General features: G+C 43.6%; 1 protein-coding gene across 4 annotated transcripts in view; it reads left to right on the plus strand.

Annotated features, from left to right (window-relative positions):
• The window catches only part of Dp (transcription factor Dp), a 76177-nt gene that overhangs the window by 10763 nt on the left and 45671 nt on the right, over window positions 1-19743 (plus strand). For all 4 annotated transcript variants that reach the window (XM_070531508.1, XM_070531506.1, XM_070531507.1 and 1 more), the window contains exons 3-5: window positions 5420-5526; window positions 7419-7967; window positions 12050-12216. In XM_070531508.1, coding sequence (XP_070387609.1) covers window positions 5420-5526; window positions 7419-7967; window positions 12050-12216 — 823 coding nt within the window. The remainder of the gene's footprint in view (window positions 1-5419; window positions 5527-7418; window positions 7968-12049; window positions 12217-19743) is intronic.

Consider the following 19743-nt stretch of genomic DNA (forward strand, 5'->3'; position numbering starts at 1 on the left):
CTTTACTGAAAAGGCCACTCTGGATAACATATCAGATGAGCTAACCATAGATGAAATGAACGATAAGATCACCGCCTGTATACTTGCTGCAGCAGCAGAAACAATCCCACAAACGTCTGGCTTCCTAAGAAAAAACCTAAAACCCTGGTGGACGAAAGAATGTACGCAAACAAAAAAACTGCAAAACAAAGCGTTCGGTATCTTTTGGCAATACCCAACACAAGGTAATCTACTCTCTTTCAAAAAAGCAAAAGCGAAAGCCAGGTACACACGCAGACAAGCGGAAAGACATTCCTGGAAAAATTATGTCTCGTCTATAAATAGCTCAATAACATCCAAACAAATGTGAAATCAGGTTCGCAAGTTCAGAGGCGACTACACTTCTTACATTATCCCCATACTATCCCTTCCAGGCACGCAAACAAATATAGAAGAACAAGCAGACATATCAGGGCAACATTTCCATGATATATCAAGCTCGGTAAACTATTCAGCTGCATTTCTTAAGCATAAGCAATTAGCAGAAAAACTAAAGCTTCCGACCACAGGAAGTTCAGAAAGACAGTATAATGCCGCTTTAACACTGCCGGAAATCAATAGAGTACTCACAACTGACAAAAAAATAGCACCTGGTCCGGACAGAGTACATTACGTGATGCTCGCTCATTATCTCCTAATGCAGTTGAAACCTTGCTTCGTTTTTTTAATAAAATCTGGGAAACAGGAAAAATGCCGAAAGAGTGGAAGAAAGCCATCATTATCCCTTTCTTGAAAGCTGGAAAACTTCCCACAACAGCAACCAGCTATAGACCGATAGCACTCACAAGTTGTCTTGCAAAGTCCTATGAAGCTATCATCAACATAAGATTGACATATGTCCTTGAAACAGAGAACATGCTAGATAACCATCAGTGTGGATACAAGAAAGGTTGCTCCACAGCAGATCACCTAGTCCGGCTAGAAGACTAGATACGTGCGGCCTTTCTACACAAACAATATTGTCTCACTGTTTTCTTTGACTTAGAAAAGGCGTATGATACAACATGGAGGTTTTGGTTTCCCGCTCACTTGGGGTTGATTGAGGGTTCTCCTTCTAACCCTAACGAGGGCGCACACGAGGCCGCGCGAGGACTCACTGACCGCGCCGCCTCAGCAGTCCCTCAGCCCCGCGGTGAACCCTTGCTTACGTTTAACGAGATCACCACGCACTACTATCTGTCAAGACGGGTCTTCCCCCTCCCGCACCCCGCCTTATGTAGGGCGCGGGCGGTTACCCTTCGACTTTTACAAGCCCGTGCGTACCCTAACCTCGCGGTTTTTCATGCCATATACCCCGAAAGATACCCCAGTGCGGACTGCCCTGCCTGTGGACTAAGGGCAACATTGGACCATGTGTTGTGGGGGTGTGAAGCCATCGGCTCCTCCTTCAGTGAGGATAGGTGGGCTGCGCTCTTGGGCAGCCCCGAACTCAGCGACCAAACCCTGGCCGTCCAGAGAGCCCGCGACCGGGCCGTCAAGCTCGGCTTGGCGGTCCCTACGTGGGACTAGCCGGGTGGCGCGGGGTCTCCCCTGCGTCTTCTCTGGACCAAAATAAAGTTACTTCACTCACTCGCTCACTCACACGGAGGTTTGGTATCTTAAGGGACTTAGCAGATTTAGGAATCCGAGGTAGAATGCTCAAATGTATAGCCGATTTCATGTCGGACCGAACATTCCAGGTGCATTTAGGAACGGCACTGTCACGTGTATTCATTCAGACAAATGGTGTGCCACAAGGATGCGTGCTAAGCACAACACTCTTTATACTAAAAATGAACGCTGTTAACAGTCATTCCCTCCTCTGTTATGCACTCCATATACGTCGATGATCTGCAAATAGCGTACCGCGCCTCAAACTTATAAACATGTGAAAGGCAGCTCCAGATAACAATTAATAAACTAACCGAGTGGGCTACCAATACATCAGTCTACCAATACATGCTTCTGTTTTCACTGCTGAAGTTTATGCTGTATGGGTTGTAGTTAAAAAGATTATCACTGGCAAGCACAAAAACACAGTCATACACACTGATTCCTTAAGTACACTGAAGGCTCTAAACCTGAAATCTGAGTGTGAACCCCTGTTAGGGGACATAGTAAACATGGTCGCGCTTAACAAATATGGGAAATCAATCCGCTTCTGCTGGGTACCAAGTCATGTTGGGATACCGGATAACGAAGCTGGCGATAGATGTGCATCGATGGCAGCATTCAAAGACATAATAAACACAACACTTCCATATAAAGATAGTATCCGTGCCATTAGGAAGGCCTTAACGTCAAAGTGGAAAAACGAATGGGATCATTGTAGAGAAAACAAGCTATATCTCACTAAACCCGTACTTGGTGAGTGGAAGTCGTGCAACCATCAGGAGCGCTTCTTTGAAATAGTTCTATGCTGACTACACATTGGGCACACACACCTCACATACAATTATCTGCTTACAAAAGAAGACGTGCCAACATGGGAAAAATGCCAAGAACAACTAACAGTCATGCATATACTACTCACATGCCCACACATTGAAGTACAAAGACGAAACATTTTGCACAACCTATATCAAATGCACATACCTTTACATACTGCTTTTATTTTAGGAGATGATTCGATAATCCCATTACCTGACCTGCGTAAATTCCTAGACGACACAGACTTTTTAAAGAAAATATAGATTAACACGGCCTTTCTCCTCTTAAATAGTATTATAAAACACCTCGTGTTTGGCGCAGCATAGCCTTAGCCGCTTTTGCGCCACTAAACCACATTTAACCAACCAACCTTATTTATTTATTTACAGTGAAAGCTCGTTAATTCGAACTTCAATAATTCGAATTTATGGATAATTCGAACTGTACGATTTGGTCCAGCCAAGCTCCATAGAAGTCTATCTATAAAAAAGTCCGTTAATTCGAACGCGAGAAGGTTCCCTCACGGATAATTCGAACTACGCTCGCCTGGCACACGGCCAGAGAAACGCGCCTACTGCCTACACACAAGGCTATATTGCCTCCGAAACAGAGAGAACGGCGAGAGAAGGCAAAATCGGACAAAAATCTAACCGACGCGGGGTCAGCCAGAAGGCAGCGGCGGCTGCCGCCTCTCCGTTCTACGTAACCTCCGAGACTTCTTGCCCGTTGCGAATCTCAGAGGCTTTGCAAATCTTGTACAGCTGTTAATGTTGTGCAGAGATGGCACGGCAAGCTCCAAAACACAGTGAATCAAGTACGTCGCAGCTGCGCTTGCAATCAAGAACCAACGAATCAGGGCCTTCGCCACCTTCACATGTTCAGCGTCTTTATCTCGGCAGTCTTCATCGGTTGTGCACCTCTGTTTTCTGCTTAGGAGGTATCGGCCGTCGCGATTCATTGTGATGGTGTTAAGCCTCGGCTAACGTTCGTTTCGGCGGACATCGGTGGTGTGGCACAGTCGGACCCAGAGCTTCGACTTGAAGATGGCGTGTGCCCGCGGCACACGCCATCACTTTCTGACACGCCAAATTTCTGACATGCCCTACTGCTTCCAAATCGCAGTGTACTGTTGCCCTCCTTCACTTTCGTTATTTCGAACTTTCGTTAATTCGAACTGAAGCGGCTTCCCCTTGCGGTTCGAATTAACGAGCTTTTACTGTATTGATACCGCTATCCCACTTTCGAGATTTTGGCAGGAGGGTACAAATGTTGAAAAGATCACAAGAAAGGCAACCAACAAATACATAGATACGTAACAGTAAATAAACTAATATAAACTAAAATAGAAGGCATATGGTAAGTACTAGGTTAGACACGATGTAAACAAGGTAAGTGAAGGCTGTTGAACTTGTGTGTTAGTCAGCTGGTTCCATTTCGTTATTGTCTTTTTAGGTATCTTTCTACTTGTGGAGAATCAAGGTAGCTGTGAAATCTTTGTAGATATTTTCGAAGATATCAACGTATGCCTCCTCTACTCCTTGATTACATAAAGCCTCTATGACTGATGGTATCTCTACTGAATCAAATGCCTTTTCATATCTATGAAAGCCATATAGAGAGGTTGATTGTACTCTGCAGATTTCTCGATTACCTGATTGATGACACGGATGTGATCCATTGTAAAGTATTTCTTCCTGAAGCCAGCCTTTAACAACTCTGTGCTCTGCGGCTTTGCCAAGATTGCTTCAGTGGTATATACTACTCATTTATAGCTAATTTAGCCAACGTGAAATTTTGTTGCAATTGGTAAAGCTGCTGTGATACATTGTGGCGCGTCCATAGCGAATGGCGACTTGGATTTCAGCCGAGCGGTTGCTCTTGAGGGTATATTTTTTTCTTCTGTGTAATAGTACTTTGTTATTATGTCAAAGGCTGGTGTCTTAGGAGACTAATAATTCAATCAGGGTTTGTTTACTATACTGCAGAGTGATACTGTATGGATACTAGCTTTAATGGGCATTTGGTGCAGAGAGTAATGTTTATTGGGTACCTCATTTCACGAATAAAGTCTATTGCTAATGGACATTTTGTTTTTGGCATTTGCTATTAATTGTGCATGTGTTGACTCAAAGCAAGAACTGGATGAGAACTGTGCTTGGTGAACGAGGTGCGCATGAACCTGACAAAAGATGGGCTTGTGTAGTGCTTGTGCCCAAGAAGAGGAGGGGCACAGCACCACGCTGAGTGCACGAGTTTCACTAGAACAATCTTCAAAATGCACCAGAATTCATTCAGCATTTTACTTGACATAAGAAAAGAAATATTTAGCTAGCAATAAAATCTCGGCCATGCTCAGTGCATATGCACACCTTCCCTGCCGTCACTACGATGCTACTCATCCTCACTGCTTTTCTGCTGTGTAAAAAAAATGCTTTCACAAATTGTTGACTCTTTAATCCTGCTCTGTTGTAGAACCTACCTGGCTCTTCACCCTGAGCTGGTGTGCCACAGTTAAAGAAAACTTGTTACCAGAGTTGCCCTGCCAAGCACTGTCATTGCCGGCATCCTATGTGGCAGGGAAGTCATTGTGGTACATTAGATGTAATTTTTAGGATTCCTAGGTAGTAAAAATGGTGCTCTTTGGCCATCCCTAGCACTTGTGCCAAAAGAAACCCTTGCATCATAATCGTGTGGCACAAATACCAGTTACTTTGCTAGTGATGCTGCAGATGCTTAGTATTTATGGTACCTGTGCTCGGGACTAGCCTTCAATCAGTCGCTATGCACGCAAGAAGTACAATGAACTTAAGCAGTCCTTATGTCGGCTGCTTTTGGCTGGAATGGGTCTTTCTGGTGCGAATGGGCTGCCTTCTCTATTTGTTTACAGTGCTACTGTGTTATGCTCTGCTTGATTCTGTGCATGTTTTAGCAGCAGCAGCAGTGAAACAAAGCTGTTCTTTTTTCTCTGCAGATCCTGAGCCAGCGGTCACTCTTTGGACGGCTGCCAGGTGCCCAGGCGCCTGAGGCAGCACACTGGAGCACCAAGCGGGCACAAGAGGATCCAGACTTTCCAGACCTGTGAGAACATTACTTTTGCATGAATCCGCTCGAGGCTGGAAGGAACAAATGAGCGAATTTATTTCCTGACTCAGGTATAAAGAAAGTGTAGTGAAAAAGGAGACAGGGGCGTATTGACTTAGCCCTGTGCACAAGTGGCAATGGGCATGCGCACAGAATCGTTTTGTGCGTCCGGAGTATTGTTGGTACTGTCAGTGAAAGTTTCTGAATGGGTTTCATCCCTGTGGTTTGTCTTTGACCACATAGACACACTGAAAGATTCAGCCGTGAAGGTACTGAAATAATAAAGAAAACGCTATGCCCTCAGAATTGCACCCATCTTTTATGTGCTACCTTGCTGATAGACAGGCAGCACAATTTTGTGCACACTAAAAGTGTTTTCAAAAGTTGTAAGTTGGGCATAACGGGAAAATAAGTTCTATGTTTCATGGTAACAAATTTTCCAGGACATAACATTACTTGAAGGGACCCTGGAAGGATTTTGACGATCTTGTGCAAACATATTGAGTCATTAAGGTTGGCTCTTCTTACCATTAGGTGATGCATTTAAGCACTCTGCTTAAAGTGTGTAATTTATTATTATAATGTTTTAAAAATGTACATCGCTACTGATCACAGCATCATCATACTTTGGTGGGGGAAGCAGCGCACTGACAAGGAAAAGGCGAAGGCACGCAAGAAAACACGACACTCGTAACTACTTTATTTCAGAACAAATACTTTCTATTTATATACCTGCGCACCCTCAGGCGTCAAAAATAAGCAAGGCAAAAGACATTTTCAAATTCATTTACCCGTGCATACTTTGGTGTCAAAGATAGGCAACCTATCTATCATGGTGTGCAATCCTATCCTATTTGTTGCATCTCTAACAAAAAATTATTTATTAGAGATTCTTTTTCTTCTCTTTCTTTTTCCTAGTGTTCTTCCAAAAAGGCAACCTCACGATGGCTCAGAAGAACAAATGGTTGACTGATACAGCCCTCTGATCTCAGTCCTCACTGAGTGTTCCGGAAGAAAGTAGGCATTCTGCCCTTCAGTTAGCTACTCAAACTTCTCCAGCTAGTCCACAAGATGTGGAAAGTCAGTGTGCTTGCTGGAACACGGTGGTTCCCGACAAGCTCAAAGATGTGCTTGGCAGTAGTGTTGTCGCATAGTCATTCCAGCTACTTGAGGCAACAGGAAAGGGTCTAAACGCTGGGTTCAGCTCTTGCATTGTGTGTTGCGGACAATGCAGTGGGGCTGTTGAGTATAGTGGCAGAGCATCCATGCTACAGCGGTGGGGTTCTTGGTTTGAACACAATTTGATCCTTATGTTATATTAATTTCTTAAGGCATTTGAGCATGGTGTTACAAATAGTGCCAAATACTTAGCTCATAACTGCTTCCATGCAGTAAAAGCCACATTTTAGCCCAAGGTGGGAAGCACCGACTCTAATAGATAGCGCACAACTTGCAGTGCTGTGATCAGTGCCATTTGCTGAAAACGTTCTGCGCATGAATGTCTCAAACCGACACCTTACGTTTGCACTTGCAGTGCCCGTGTTGCTAAAGCTTGATGCTGGTTGACAACTGTCTCGTGCACCAGAGCATGCAGCACAACAGAGTCCTTGTGACGGGTCTTGTGCTGCTATTAATGCTCACGCTTGGTCGATATCATGGTGGTGCAGTTGGTTGCCCAACTCTTGTTGGCTGCAGAATTTGAGTTCAAATTGACAGTGTAACATAGCATTGTGAACTTGAAGAATAATGTTCAGGGTGGCTATGTAAATATGCTTTGTGATAGACACACTGGTAAATTATAGATAGTAGGAAGAAAGTTTCTTTGTGCTAGTAAATAGTTTGGTGCTGCCTAACACCTGTAGCGTCATTATAATTCTTTCTCGTGGCAGCAAGCGACGATGCAAGGGTAGCGGAGACAAGGGCAGCAAGGGCCTTCGTCACTTCTCCATGAAGGTGTGCGAGAAGGTGCAGCGCAAGGGGACGACCTCGTACAACGAGGTTGCCGACGAGCTGGTGGCCGAGTTTGCAGCACCCGAGGTGGCAGGGCTCTCGTCACGAGGTGGCACGGCCGACCAGGCTTACGACCAGAAGAATATTCGGCGTCGAGTATATGATGCACTCAATGTGCTTATGGCCATGAATATTATCTCCAAGGAGAAGAAGGAGATTCGCTGGCTTGGACTGCCCACCAACTCGGCCCAGGAGTGCCAGCGACTCGAGCAGGAAAAGCAGCGGCGTCTCGAGGTGATTGCTGCCAAGCGGCAGCAGCTGTACGACTTGCTGCTGCAGCAGATTGCCTACAAGAACCTTGTGGAGCGCAACAAGGCTCTTGAGCGCAACCGGCAGGCCCCTGCACCTGCTTCCACCATACCTCTGCCGTTCATCATCATCAACACCAACAAACAGACCGTTATTGACTGCAGCATCTCCAATGACAAGTATGTTGCCTGTTTGCCTCCATGCTGTATGCATGCAGTCTTTGTTGCAGCTTGCTATAAACTCCATATAGCCTCGTCACACTGATCTGGTCACAAGCAGCATTACCATGTGTCCTGAATGCAGCCAACTTTGACAGGACGAACAAAATTCTTCTGATTATCCAGGGGGCCCAATTAAAAGAAAAGGCATGAGAAATGTGTGAACATGCCGCTGGGGGCTTCATTCGGCAGCGACCGCTTGATTCTGATGTGGCCCTTGAATGAAATGCACATGCAGTTATTATGGATTCATTAATGCAAAACAAAGTGCACCCAAATTTAAAATGCACCAGATTTATATTTTTAAAAAGTTGGCATGCTTTCAATTCTGGCACTCACAAATAAGATGAAAGCTGTAGAATTTACGGTAATGTCCATTGTCTTCAAACTCAAATATAGCTTTTTAACTCTCTATATTGACTATGGCGTGTCATCCTCCTTGTGGTCCTTTGTTTGACTTAAAAATTGTAACAGCGCAAACACATGCATCCACAAAGTAACAAGGACGAGACACAAGCGCTGACTGTCAACTAAATTTTATTGATGGAAGACGGATACCTTATGTAAGGGGAAAGGTAGAAGTGAAAGAGCAAGGGAGTTAGTTATACAATCGGGGAAAAAAATTACATTGCGCATCGATGAACGAATGTGCCGGCGGTCCACGGAAACAGACACAGAAATAAAGTTAAAGTGCGCAAGCACCCCCTCTGTATCACTTTCTGCTGCAGAGCTACAATTTTTTTAAGCGACCGCTTACTGATTTCATTGTATGTTAGTATCCCTTGCCTTTTTTCTAGTTTTCTTGTTTTTCTGTGTGTCTGTTTCCGTGGGCTGCCGGCACATTCGTTCATCGATGCGCAATGTAATTTTTTTCCCTGATTGTATAACTCCCTTGCGCCTTCACTTCTGCCTTTCCCCTTATATAAGGTATCCGTCAATAAAGTTTAGTTGACAGTCAGCGCTGGTGTCTCGTCCTTGTTACTTTGTGGATGCATGTCTTTGCGCTGCTACAATTTTTAAGTCAAGTATGTACCAACTCACCCAGAAAGAAGTTAAGTATTTGAATGACTCTGCAACTATTGCGATGGGATGGTGGAGGGTTTTTGCCGTGCATGTATAGTGCCGATCTCTTTTTTGATACTGCAGTGAAATTCCGGTAATTCAAAATCTTTTAATTTGTTACTCAAATGATATTTGCGCAACAAAAAACGGCATGGACTTGAGAGACTTTTGTTGCGCAATATCATTTGAGTAATGGATTACCAACTTGCACGGAATGCTGCTCTCTTAATTTAATTGACGGATAATTCGAACTGCTCTGTTGGTCCAAGCAAAGTGCTATCTATGTATTTGAATAGAGAAAAGCTGCCATAAATTTGAACTACAGAAACTGCGAACAGTTACTTCGAACAAAATTTCTCAATCCATGGACAGCTTTTCAGACAAACCATAGCCGAAGGTTCAATGCATACATAGTCTGCCACAGAAATGAGGAGGAAAAAGATGCACTGTGGGAAGCTGAGAGCGAACCAGCGCTAGCAGAATGGCGCTTGCCCTACTGTCACCTACCCCACCATCCCTCTAGCGCGTGCTTTATCACATCACAGCGCACTGCTCGCCCCCTCTCCATGGGTATGCTTATCACACTCCCACACACTGGATCACATCATCTCCAACAATAGCCATGTGGGAGGACGGCAAGCATCAAGCCACCATCCTTCTCGGCTCAGCCTCACATCCACAGCAAATGGCACAAGGAGAGGCGCGCAGTGTTATCGCTCTTGGGCTTAATATAGAGCATAGGTGTCTTCCCGCACATGTCGTCGCGCGCTGATGGCGGAAAGGTAAGACCTTTAGCGTGAGGCCAGTGGCGGTTTTGTGCACTGCACTGCAAAAATAAACGGGTGCTATAATTAAAAGGGACTTCTTTTAGTCTAAACTCCATTTCATTTGGATATATTTCCAGTCCCCTTGGAATTCGAATTTGCTAGCTTCTATTGTATTTTGTGCATGTTCGACACTACCGGTTTTTGAGAGGTGCTGCTGTCTCCATGTAGTCATGCTCCCTCATTTGAAATAGTGTTTCCACTCGCTGAGGTGCACAACTCAACTTGTTTGCCTCCCAGCACTCGCTCATGTGCACGTCTTCTACCTCTAAGACATGCATGGAGGCTATGCTATTGTCTGTTACCGCCACTGCTATCATGTTTCTGGTAACTTAAGTGTAGGCCTGCACTGTGGAAGTTCAGAGGTATTGATAAGTTTTCTTTTTCTCAGCCTTGGTTGCAGTTCATGTATTGCCATACACTGGCCTGTAAACTGCCCTGGTTTTGGTACGGCCATGTGCCATGCTGCTTTTCGCAGTGACTGCTCAAGCGTTTTTTTTTTTTTTCCCTTTAATGTCTAACATGTTTTTAGCCATAAGTCTCGCTATAGACATTCGTCTCAATTTCAGTCCATAGGGTGCTTGTGTGTGTACTATTGGTGTGGGTACAGTGTTTTTAATACGAAGTATCGTTTGTAATAAATTTTTACTGCATTCATGAGTTTTAAACCATTTCCTATTACTGCAAACTGCAATTAAAGAAATTAACGATAGGGGCATGTAGAGCACAGCTCTTAGGCACCCGTTCCTGCGGCAAGCGTCGGCGTCCCTTGTAGCCAAGCGAACGAGCTTAGTGAAGGATGAAAAAGTGAAGGTAGAGCGCAGCGGGAGATGAAAGACAACGATAGCAAAGGGAGCAGGAATAGGAAAGCAGAGAAGGAGGGTGCAGTGGAACCATGAGGCCTAAAGCAGAGGAAGAGGGTATGGCAAAAGCATGAGAAGAAAGACTTAGTGCTGTTCAAGATAGGCTCTGCAATGACTATGGCTACGAGATGGTGCCCCAATACCATATTGGAAACAAAGTGCTGTATAAGCGGAAGTCTGTCTGCCGCGGCTGCTGTGAATTGCACCCATGCATCACTCATGCGCCGCCTCATGATCTCCTGACTAGCGAGGCAGTCTCGTCACACTCCATTTGTAATGTGCCGCATGAGGCAGATTGTCTGCGCCGACCAATATATTGCAAAATGAAAACACGTGTAGAGCTGCGCTCAAATTTTGCATTACAGAGTATCGTAATCATCAATAAACGTTTGTGCAAAAATTCGAACTAACCATTGTGCCAGCTCATGCTGCAACACATTGAAACTTCGTGATGCGACTTTGTTACTGCTGCTTTAGCATGTAAAACAATGCATATTGAATAAGCCTTCGTTATGTGTTATCAGATTTTCTTAGAAGAAAGAGTTTGATTTCTGACTTGCCAGTTAAAGTCTTACAGAAGTATTTTCTAAATTTTTATCATAAATTTCTAGCTGGATGCATAAGACTGGTATAATACCATAGAACCTCGTTGATACCAGTCTGTCAAATCGAACCTATACCAAAAACCATACCCATATTGAAATTTTAGCCGAAACTAAACCCGAACTGATATTCTTCAGATATCCCTGAACATGAACCGAACCTGAACTGAAAAAAAATAATTACAGTTCAGCACAGGATGGTTCAAGCGTAAATAAAACTTTGCAATGATTAGGTTGTGATCGTGAAAATTTGTGTTTGCAAATCCATGCGCTTGTACGTCTTGGAAGACTGTGTTGCATTTTGTCATTGTCACTTTTTCTCTAGTTTTATAATTTATGCTGTGATGGTGTGCTGTTGCCATGAGGCGATGAAATTTTTTTGTCAATGGCAAACACAGCTGGTAAGTACTCTTGTAACAAAGTAAGACGTAAAGCTGGGCTAATTGGTTGGAGTAGTTCGACATATTTGCAAGGCTGCAAAGACGGAAGAACCTAACTCAGAAAAGATGAGATGTGGGTGCTCAGCACCCATCCTGTCAATCTGGTTTCATAGGCTTCCATTTTTCCCGTTCTATAAATATGTCGTACGCCCTTTGTAGTCGCTGTCAGAAAAAAAGGTGGGGCTCAGAAGCTATGAAAATAGCTAATGCTGTCACGTCATTGCTGTTGCGCTTTTGCCTCTCTTTGCATAGGTCGGAGTACCTGTTCCATTTTGATGACACATTTGAGATCCACGATGACATTGAGGTGCTGAAGCGCATGGGGCTGGCCCTGGGTCTGGACAAAGGCACCTGCTCCCCCGAGGACCTGGAACGTGCTCGTCGCATGGTGCCTCGCAGCTTGGAACCCTACGTGCGCCGTGAGTAGCTTTTTTCTTGGCTGTTCATGAGATTAGTGGCCGCTACATGTTGGAAAGCATACCATAGACAAGCCTCTCTGTCTCATCTCTATCACTAGAAAGAACCTTCTTGGCTTGTGAAGTCCTTTCTTCAAGTACAGGTTGAGGGCACAAAATGTTTTTGGCTCTACATACACACCCGTGAGCAAAAATATACGTCATACAGGAGCTGCTTGTGCCAGGCTGCATCAACGTGCCAGCACAGTGCCTGTTGTCAAGAGTCTCGCCTGTATGGTGGTGCGCATGTGCATCCCATCATATCTCACGTTCGCGGTTCTTTGCGCGTTTATTTTACCTTGTTATTATTTTATGCCATTTTATGCACGAGTTTTATCAGCATTTCAGGATTGTGGTTGTTCGTGCATATAATAATAATAATAATAATAATAATAATAATAATAATAATAATAATAATAATAATAATAATAATAGCTTTATTTCCATCAGTGCTGGAGGAGACTGCGGGTAAAAGTCACTTTAGAGGCAAGCGACTTGACTAGAGCCTGCAGCCTCCTTTACAAGGCAAAAAGCGATTGAAAAGGAGATATATATACATAGCAATTGACTACATGCGAAATATGCACAAAAACGCAAAAACACAAATTTCCTGAAGAATGCTCTTCAATTATTGAAGAAAGATTGAGTGACAAAATGTTCACGTAAAGCTCGTACATCAGTTATATAGATATCAAGACTTGATTTCAGAAACAAATTTAAAAGTGTTGGTAGTGTGTATGGTATCTTTTGTGTAGAATAATTGGCTCGCAGAGGGACTACCTTCCACTGTTCCGTACACCTTGCGATGTAAGAATGTGTGTTCTTGGTGAGATTAAATAACTAATGAAGAAACTTTAAATTCTCTTTTACCTCCCGTTTGAAAGCTTGACTTGTAATTGTAAAGGTTAAACACGGGCATTGTATTTGCTTTCGGAAACAAGTCTGATGTGTGGGCATTGTAAGTAAAGTTCTGAAGTAAATGTATCTTTTCTAGATTCGTACGTGATGTGGTACCCCACATGAGCAGACAGTAATAAAGTGTAGAAAAAGAAATAGGGTGTTATAAACCAGGACCTTGATTCTGTAAGGTAAAAGAGGTCTCAGCCGCACCATCATGCCGACTACATGAGATAATTTGCCCTATATCGATTCTATGTGCATGTCCCAAAGCATATTTTATGTGAAAATAACTCGAAGTAATTTAAAACTATATACAATTTCTGTGTTTACATAAACGAGGTTTACATAAACGAGGTTGATGGAACTGATTATTGGCTTAGATTTGGGCCTAAAGATTATTGCTTTTGTGTTGTTTATATGTATTGATTTGTAGACAATTTTGTTTTGACCATACATGAATTTGCAGGCAGTGTTAGCTTTATTCTGAAGGCTACTAGAATCGGGTGATGAAAACAATATACTGGCATCGTCTGCGTACATTACGTATTTCGCATCTTAATAGATATGTGCTCAGTCATTTATACATACAATCGACAGGAACGGGCCAAGAATACTACCCTGAGGAACGCCTCTGGTGATATGTTTCAGATTTGAGCGGCAATAGTTTATTTCAACATATTGATAGCGATTATCAAGATAAGATTTTATAAGGCTTCCACAGTGCCCTCGGATACCATAGGTTTTAAGCTTATCAAGTAGAACAGAGTGAAGAATGCAATCAAATGCTTTAGCAAAATCAAGATAAATACCAAGGACAATGTTCTTAATTTCAAATTGCGATAAAATAAATTCCTTTTGATAGAGTAGTGCTACTTCTGTAGATCATCGTTTCCTAAATCTAAACTGGGCTGGAGAAATTAGCCTGTGCTTCTCAAAAACTTTGAAACCTGCATTAGTATTATTTTTTCTAGACCTTTAGAAAAAACAGGTAATATAGAAATAGGTCTGTAATTTTTAGTATCATTAACGTCACCTTTTTTGGACAATACCGACACTCTGGCTATTTTCATCCATTTAGGAAAGATAGCGCTTAACAAAGACAAATTAAAAATATAGGTAATGCATGGGGAAATGATATCAAGCACATACTTGATAGGGTGAACCTGCATGCCTTCTGCATCGCAACTTGAGCTGTTCTTTAGTGAAAGGAAAACTAATGTGACCTCGTGCTCAAAAGGGGTGAAGAAAGAGTGAAGATGAATTTCTGTTTGGCATAAGTTCACTAATATCAGACGACGCACTACCACCAGAAAACTTTACACGGTAATCATTAAAAATATTTGCAAGAGCACTTCCTGACACTTCGTTTCCACCAAGTATTAGAGTGTATTCGCAGAGCTGATTTTCGACGATTTAAGACATCATTTAGCTTTTTCCATAAGATATCAGGTTTGTTCAAACAACCCTCAAATTCTGCATGAAAATAGGACTTCCTATGCAATTTTAGTTCCTTATTTAGCTTATTTCTATATGACTTGTATTCCTTTAATGTGTTTGGATCCTTAGTCTTGACGAACTTGTGATAGAGCACATTTTTACAATGAATTCGTTTTAGCAATTCAGGGGTTATCCACGTCTTCCGTAGCTTTTTACCGAGCCTGAGCTTGTTTTCAGGAAAATGGTTCTTATATATTTGGGAGACTTTGTCAATAAGCTTGCCATACGCGATTTCAACGTTATCTATTTCTAAAATTTGTTTAAGGTCGCACCGTAGAAGTTCGTCTCTGTAGTTATCTAGACGTGTTTGAGTAATACTTTGACAAAGTATATACTCATGCTTCCTGTTCTTTCTGAAGTTGTATTTTCTTAATAAGAGAAGCACTGGAAGGTGATCACTAAGACCTTGTGACATCACCCCGGCAGTAGCATTTTCAGTGTCAGCATTTGTAATGAGCAAGTCCAACAATGTTTCACTTTCGGTTGTAATCCTTGTTGACGTACGGATTAAATTTTCATAACCATTTGAAGCTAAAATATTTAACATAACCTTTTGTGGTACAGAAATGGTCAGCATGTTGATATTAAAATCACCAGCGGACACCAAGTAATTGCTATTTTCTGCAGTAAAAGACAGCAGCTGTTCATAAAAAGAAAGGAACTGAAGAACAACGAGGGTCGGAGGGTTTCCTTGTGATTTCAGTTGTAAGTTAGCACTTCCTCTGTCTTTTTTCCACCCCATGTGCTTTGTGCTAGTTTAACCTATTTGATGGTGTACCAACTAGCACAGACATCTGCCCTTATCGAATTCATATCTGTCGACATAACATGTTGCTTTCCTTGATGTGGCTTCCTCTGCTATGTCATGCCTGCACCACTGTTTCACTGAGTGGCTGGGACGGATCTGGCTCACTCGTTCATCCCACATTGCATTTCTTTGGTTTTTGCACAGTATGCTGCCTTCTTAACACCTTTGGTTTACTAGTGCAGAATGCCTTGCTTGGTGTTGTGCTGTTGGAAACGCATCCAATATTTGCTGCTCGACGTATTCGAGCACAGTTTTGCAATTGGTATCCATTGTCGCACAAATTAAGTGCAGCTGAGTATCAGCATTGACAAGACAAAGACGTTCATAATCTCTGAAAGTAGCAGAAAACAAGTTCGCTTACCCTTAACATCCTCAATGAGGGAATCTGTAGGTTATCACTTCCACCAGTTATGCAACCTCATTTATTTGCAACGAGGCGACTAAAATTTTAATTAAATTGTAGAGTTTAACATCCCAAAACAGCACGATGGTTTGTGAGGGGGGCCAGGTGGAGGGCTTCAGATTAATTTTAACGCAATAGCATTAAGCCCGTGTCACAGAAAATCCGGTGTCGGCGTCCCGCGTCGGACGTCACCTCGGCAAAAAGAATTTCAAACCAAATTCCGAACCACGCATACCCTACCACTTCCCTACCACCACAGTTGCTCATACCTCGTCTTTCATTCTTTTACAAAGTTATTCCTCAGAATTTTGAGAACGGCAGCCCACAAACAAATGTAATGGAAAAAAACACCGACAGCATATGTCCTTTATGTTAGTTCATCTCAGAGTGAAATATTAAAAGTGTGAAACAATAACAGGAGATCAACCCACGTAAGAGGCTGCACTCCTACCAGAAAGCTCGTCTTTGTGTATAGTGTTCGCAGCCAGCGTTTCCCAGTAAACGTTGCGGTTACATAAGCTGCAGTTGCCAGGAAGCATGAAAAGCAGTAAGGGGTCTTTGAATGCTATCACGTTCCACTCTTAAAGGTGAAGCTTAAACTCCTCCAAAATTTTGACCACCTTGAGTACCTGCACCCAGAGCACGGTACATACCATTGTTGGAATGCAGCTGCTTCATTGCACCCACGAACTCATCCCCAGCGGGGCAGCACTGTAGTCACTAAGCTACGGTGACGGGTACAGGAAGGAAGCCCTGTAGCAATGTGCACCACATATTTTCCCCTGTTCTTATCCTTTCGCATACGTGGCAGTGTTGCTGCAGTGGCCTGCTAGCGAGACCTTTGCCTGCTTTGTTGAACAGTTTCAGTACATGAAAGCTGCACATTGCTCCTGTTTTCATGTCAATCTTTGAGCGTTCTCTTGCTCAACGGTGCACAGCAGTAGCCTTTATGTTCTGTTGCATGGCATTGGACACCGATAGCAAAAGTATGCTTGAACATGTGACAGCGAGCATTGGAAATGTTTCCAATATTAGTATACCACCAAGTAAGAATCAAGGCATTCTGTGCTAGTCATCAAAATGTGCAAGAGAAGGCAGTGGGCTGTGTGAAAACTGAAGAAATGTGATGTGCGGCAGATGTGCTAGTCAGCTTTACTGCTGGCACTCAGTCAAACAGTGGTGCAGCTGTGACAGAGCAGAGGCACCCCGTTGACGTTTAGTTGACAAGCATTGTACCTCGTTGGGGAAAGCAACGCGACGCTCGGGCAGGTGTGAAGGGTGGGGGGAGGCGTGCATGCGCAGGGCTACCCTAATGCCCCTCCGTCAGCGGACACACCACCGACACTCCACCGGGAGATGGTGTGCCGATGGAGTTTGCCACATGCTGCTGAGGTTCGTATGCTTTTGCTCACAGGTGTACACAGAGGTAAAAGCATTTTATGCCCCCAGCTTTGGTCAGATGTACTTTGGTGACATGTACTTTGGTCGTGACTAAGAATTTTGTAGATTTCTTGCAAATTAATTTTAACAATCAGCATCCATGCATGTGATCCGTGTTCTTGGATGAATGATTTTATTTCTACAGCTTGTTTGTGATATCGGCAAAGTAGCAGAAGCACCGGTGGTTACCTATTGGGAAGCTGTCATTAAAGGAGCCCTGAACCACCCCTTGTGCTTGGTGAAAGAACACAGTTTGCGGATAGCATACACTGCTGTGAATGTCTGAACCAAATTTTGCAGTCGTGCATAGTGCGGGGATCTTGCAAGTGGAGCGTGCAATCACCTTTCTCTCAAGTTCTCTTTTCAACAGAATCATGCTCTTCACTCTTTTCTGGATGCTTTATTTCATAATAAAGCGGATTCCCACACGCGTAGCTGACATCAATCAAGAAGGGTGTTTGGATCAGTGCACTTCTTCCTTCTGTTAATGTGCCGTTGGTGCCATTTATTTATTGGCACAGAGTGAAGTAAGCAAAATCTGCTTTCGAATTTTGATAATAATTACGTACTTCCGGAAGAAGCCAACTATTGTCTGCTCACGCTTGGTCGCGGCTGCCCGCGTAGGAATTAAACTTTGGTCGCCCTGCTTATTGATCTCATAGCCATCAGGCCTCGCTAACTTCGACTAGTTTTGAACACTCAACTAGCCTTGGACCATGCAAACCTTAAAGTCAGACCACACGCACGCTTGCCAGCATACACTCACTCCTGGTTAGCTGCCTTAGCAGACTTTGCCTCGTAATGATCAAGCCCTTAGTAGCACTTCAAAATGCACAAGTTGGGTGTGGCTACTACAGTAAAAGCTCATTTATCCAAATTCCACGGGGATGCTATGAAAATTTGAGTTGTACAAAATTGGAACTAATGAAACTCTGCGAAAAAATCACTCGCTTAAGGTGCGTATATAGCCTGGCATAGCATGAGTGTGCACGCTCCCACACGCTATGCCACGTTGGCAAAAACAACACCTGTAGGTAGTAGGAGGCACTGGCACAGCCAACGTAACCGGACGCGGCCAATGTGGCCAGACATGCCTGATGTTGAGATCGTTTTTGCTCCATCCACGCGTTTGCACTGACCCACAATGCGTGGCACGGAGAAAAAAGGTGCGCATGCTGTTTCGCCGGCGGTCGCACACAGCCACGGAGGAAGGAAAACTGAGGAGAGGCCCTACCCTCTCCGTGCACTAGGAGAAAAGTGTGGAGGAAGTGACGTGATAGGTTCTTCTCTCATTGCTTTTTTTTTTTCTACCTTTCGCTGTAGCGGCCATATTCTCGGGCCACAGTGGCGGCTTTGTTATGGTTGTGCGCGCTCACATGTGTTGCTCCACGGGTTTCCTACAGTGGCAAAGGCACCGTGTGGGCAGGGTTATGTTAGTCTCCATGTTTTGTTGCGCTATATTATCTGAACCGTTCTTTCCTGGTGTTGAACTTAAACTTACAGCGCAAACACCTAAGACTAGTCACAAAAGGAAAATACGATACACACTGGTGCTGACGAATGACTTCTTTATTTCTTCGTTGTTGATGCATATATAAACCCTAGGCCACACAACTGCGCAGGCGCACAGATTACATTACTGAGATCTGCCAAATTATCGCATACGCAAATGTAGGAAATCAAATTCAGATGGGTGCAGGGACAAATATATGTCACTGATGCAATTATCGCCTTGTCTTTTTAATGGTAGGCCTCTAAGGCAAGCCGCGCATGCTCATTCTTGCTGCTAGGCTAAAATTAAACTAGGCCCAAAAGTAGGCCCAAATGAAGTTTTACTGAATTTTCTGGTGCTGTGGCCGGGTGGGACAGGAGGAACTAAAGCTAGTGAAATGAACGCTCATGTCACGCTGTATGCAATGTATGATGCCACGGCAGTGGCTGCGGACGAAGGAATATCCGCTGGAAATTTTGCCCTCTTCGGCAGAATCATGCTAACGTGCCATCGCAGGCTGAAACCGATACGTTTCAGAATCTGTAGAGTGAATGCCTTGCACGTCAGTGATTCCTGCTTTTGACAGCACATGGTGAATTTACGGCACATGGAACGTACGTTATGCAAGAATGCATAGTCCTGGTTTTAGAACATTCGTGCTGAGTAATAACTTGCTTTTGTGCAATTCGAACTCATGTTGCTCAAGTGTTGCTTGTTTTTTGCAGTACACATGACAGCACGAAGCCTTTTAAACAGAGCGCGCTCGAAGTTAATACACACTCCCACAGATGTACCACAACACACTTGCTGATAGAATGTTATGCAGAATGTGTGCATTTTGCCTGCTTCCTCGGCACTGTGCGCTGGCCAGTCGACGCTTCATCTGGGAAGATGGGAAAGAAGCGGCTGCTTTGAGTTATTAAGGAATGAATCCTCCCTACCGCAAGCGTA

Source organism: Dermacentor albipictus, chromosome 1 (assembly GCF_038994185.2).
Source record: "Dermacentor albipictus isolate Rhodes 1998 colony chromosome 1, USDA_Dalb.pri_finalv2, whole genome shotgun sequence".
Classification (NCBI taxonomy): domain Eukaryota; kingdom Metazoa; phylum Arthropoda; class Arachnida; order Ixodida; family Ixodidae; genus Dermacentor; species Dermacentor albipictus.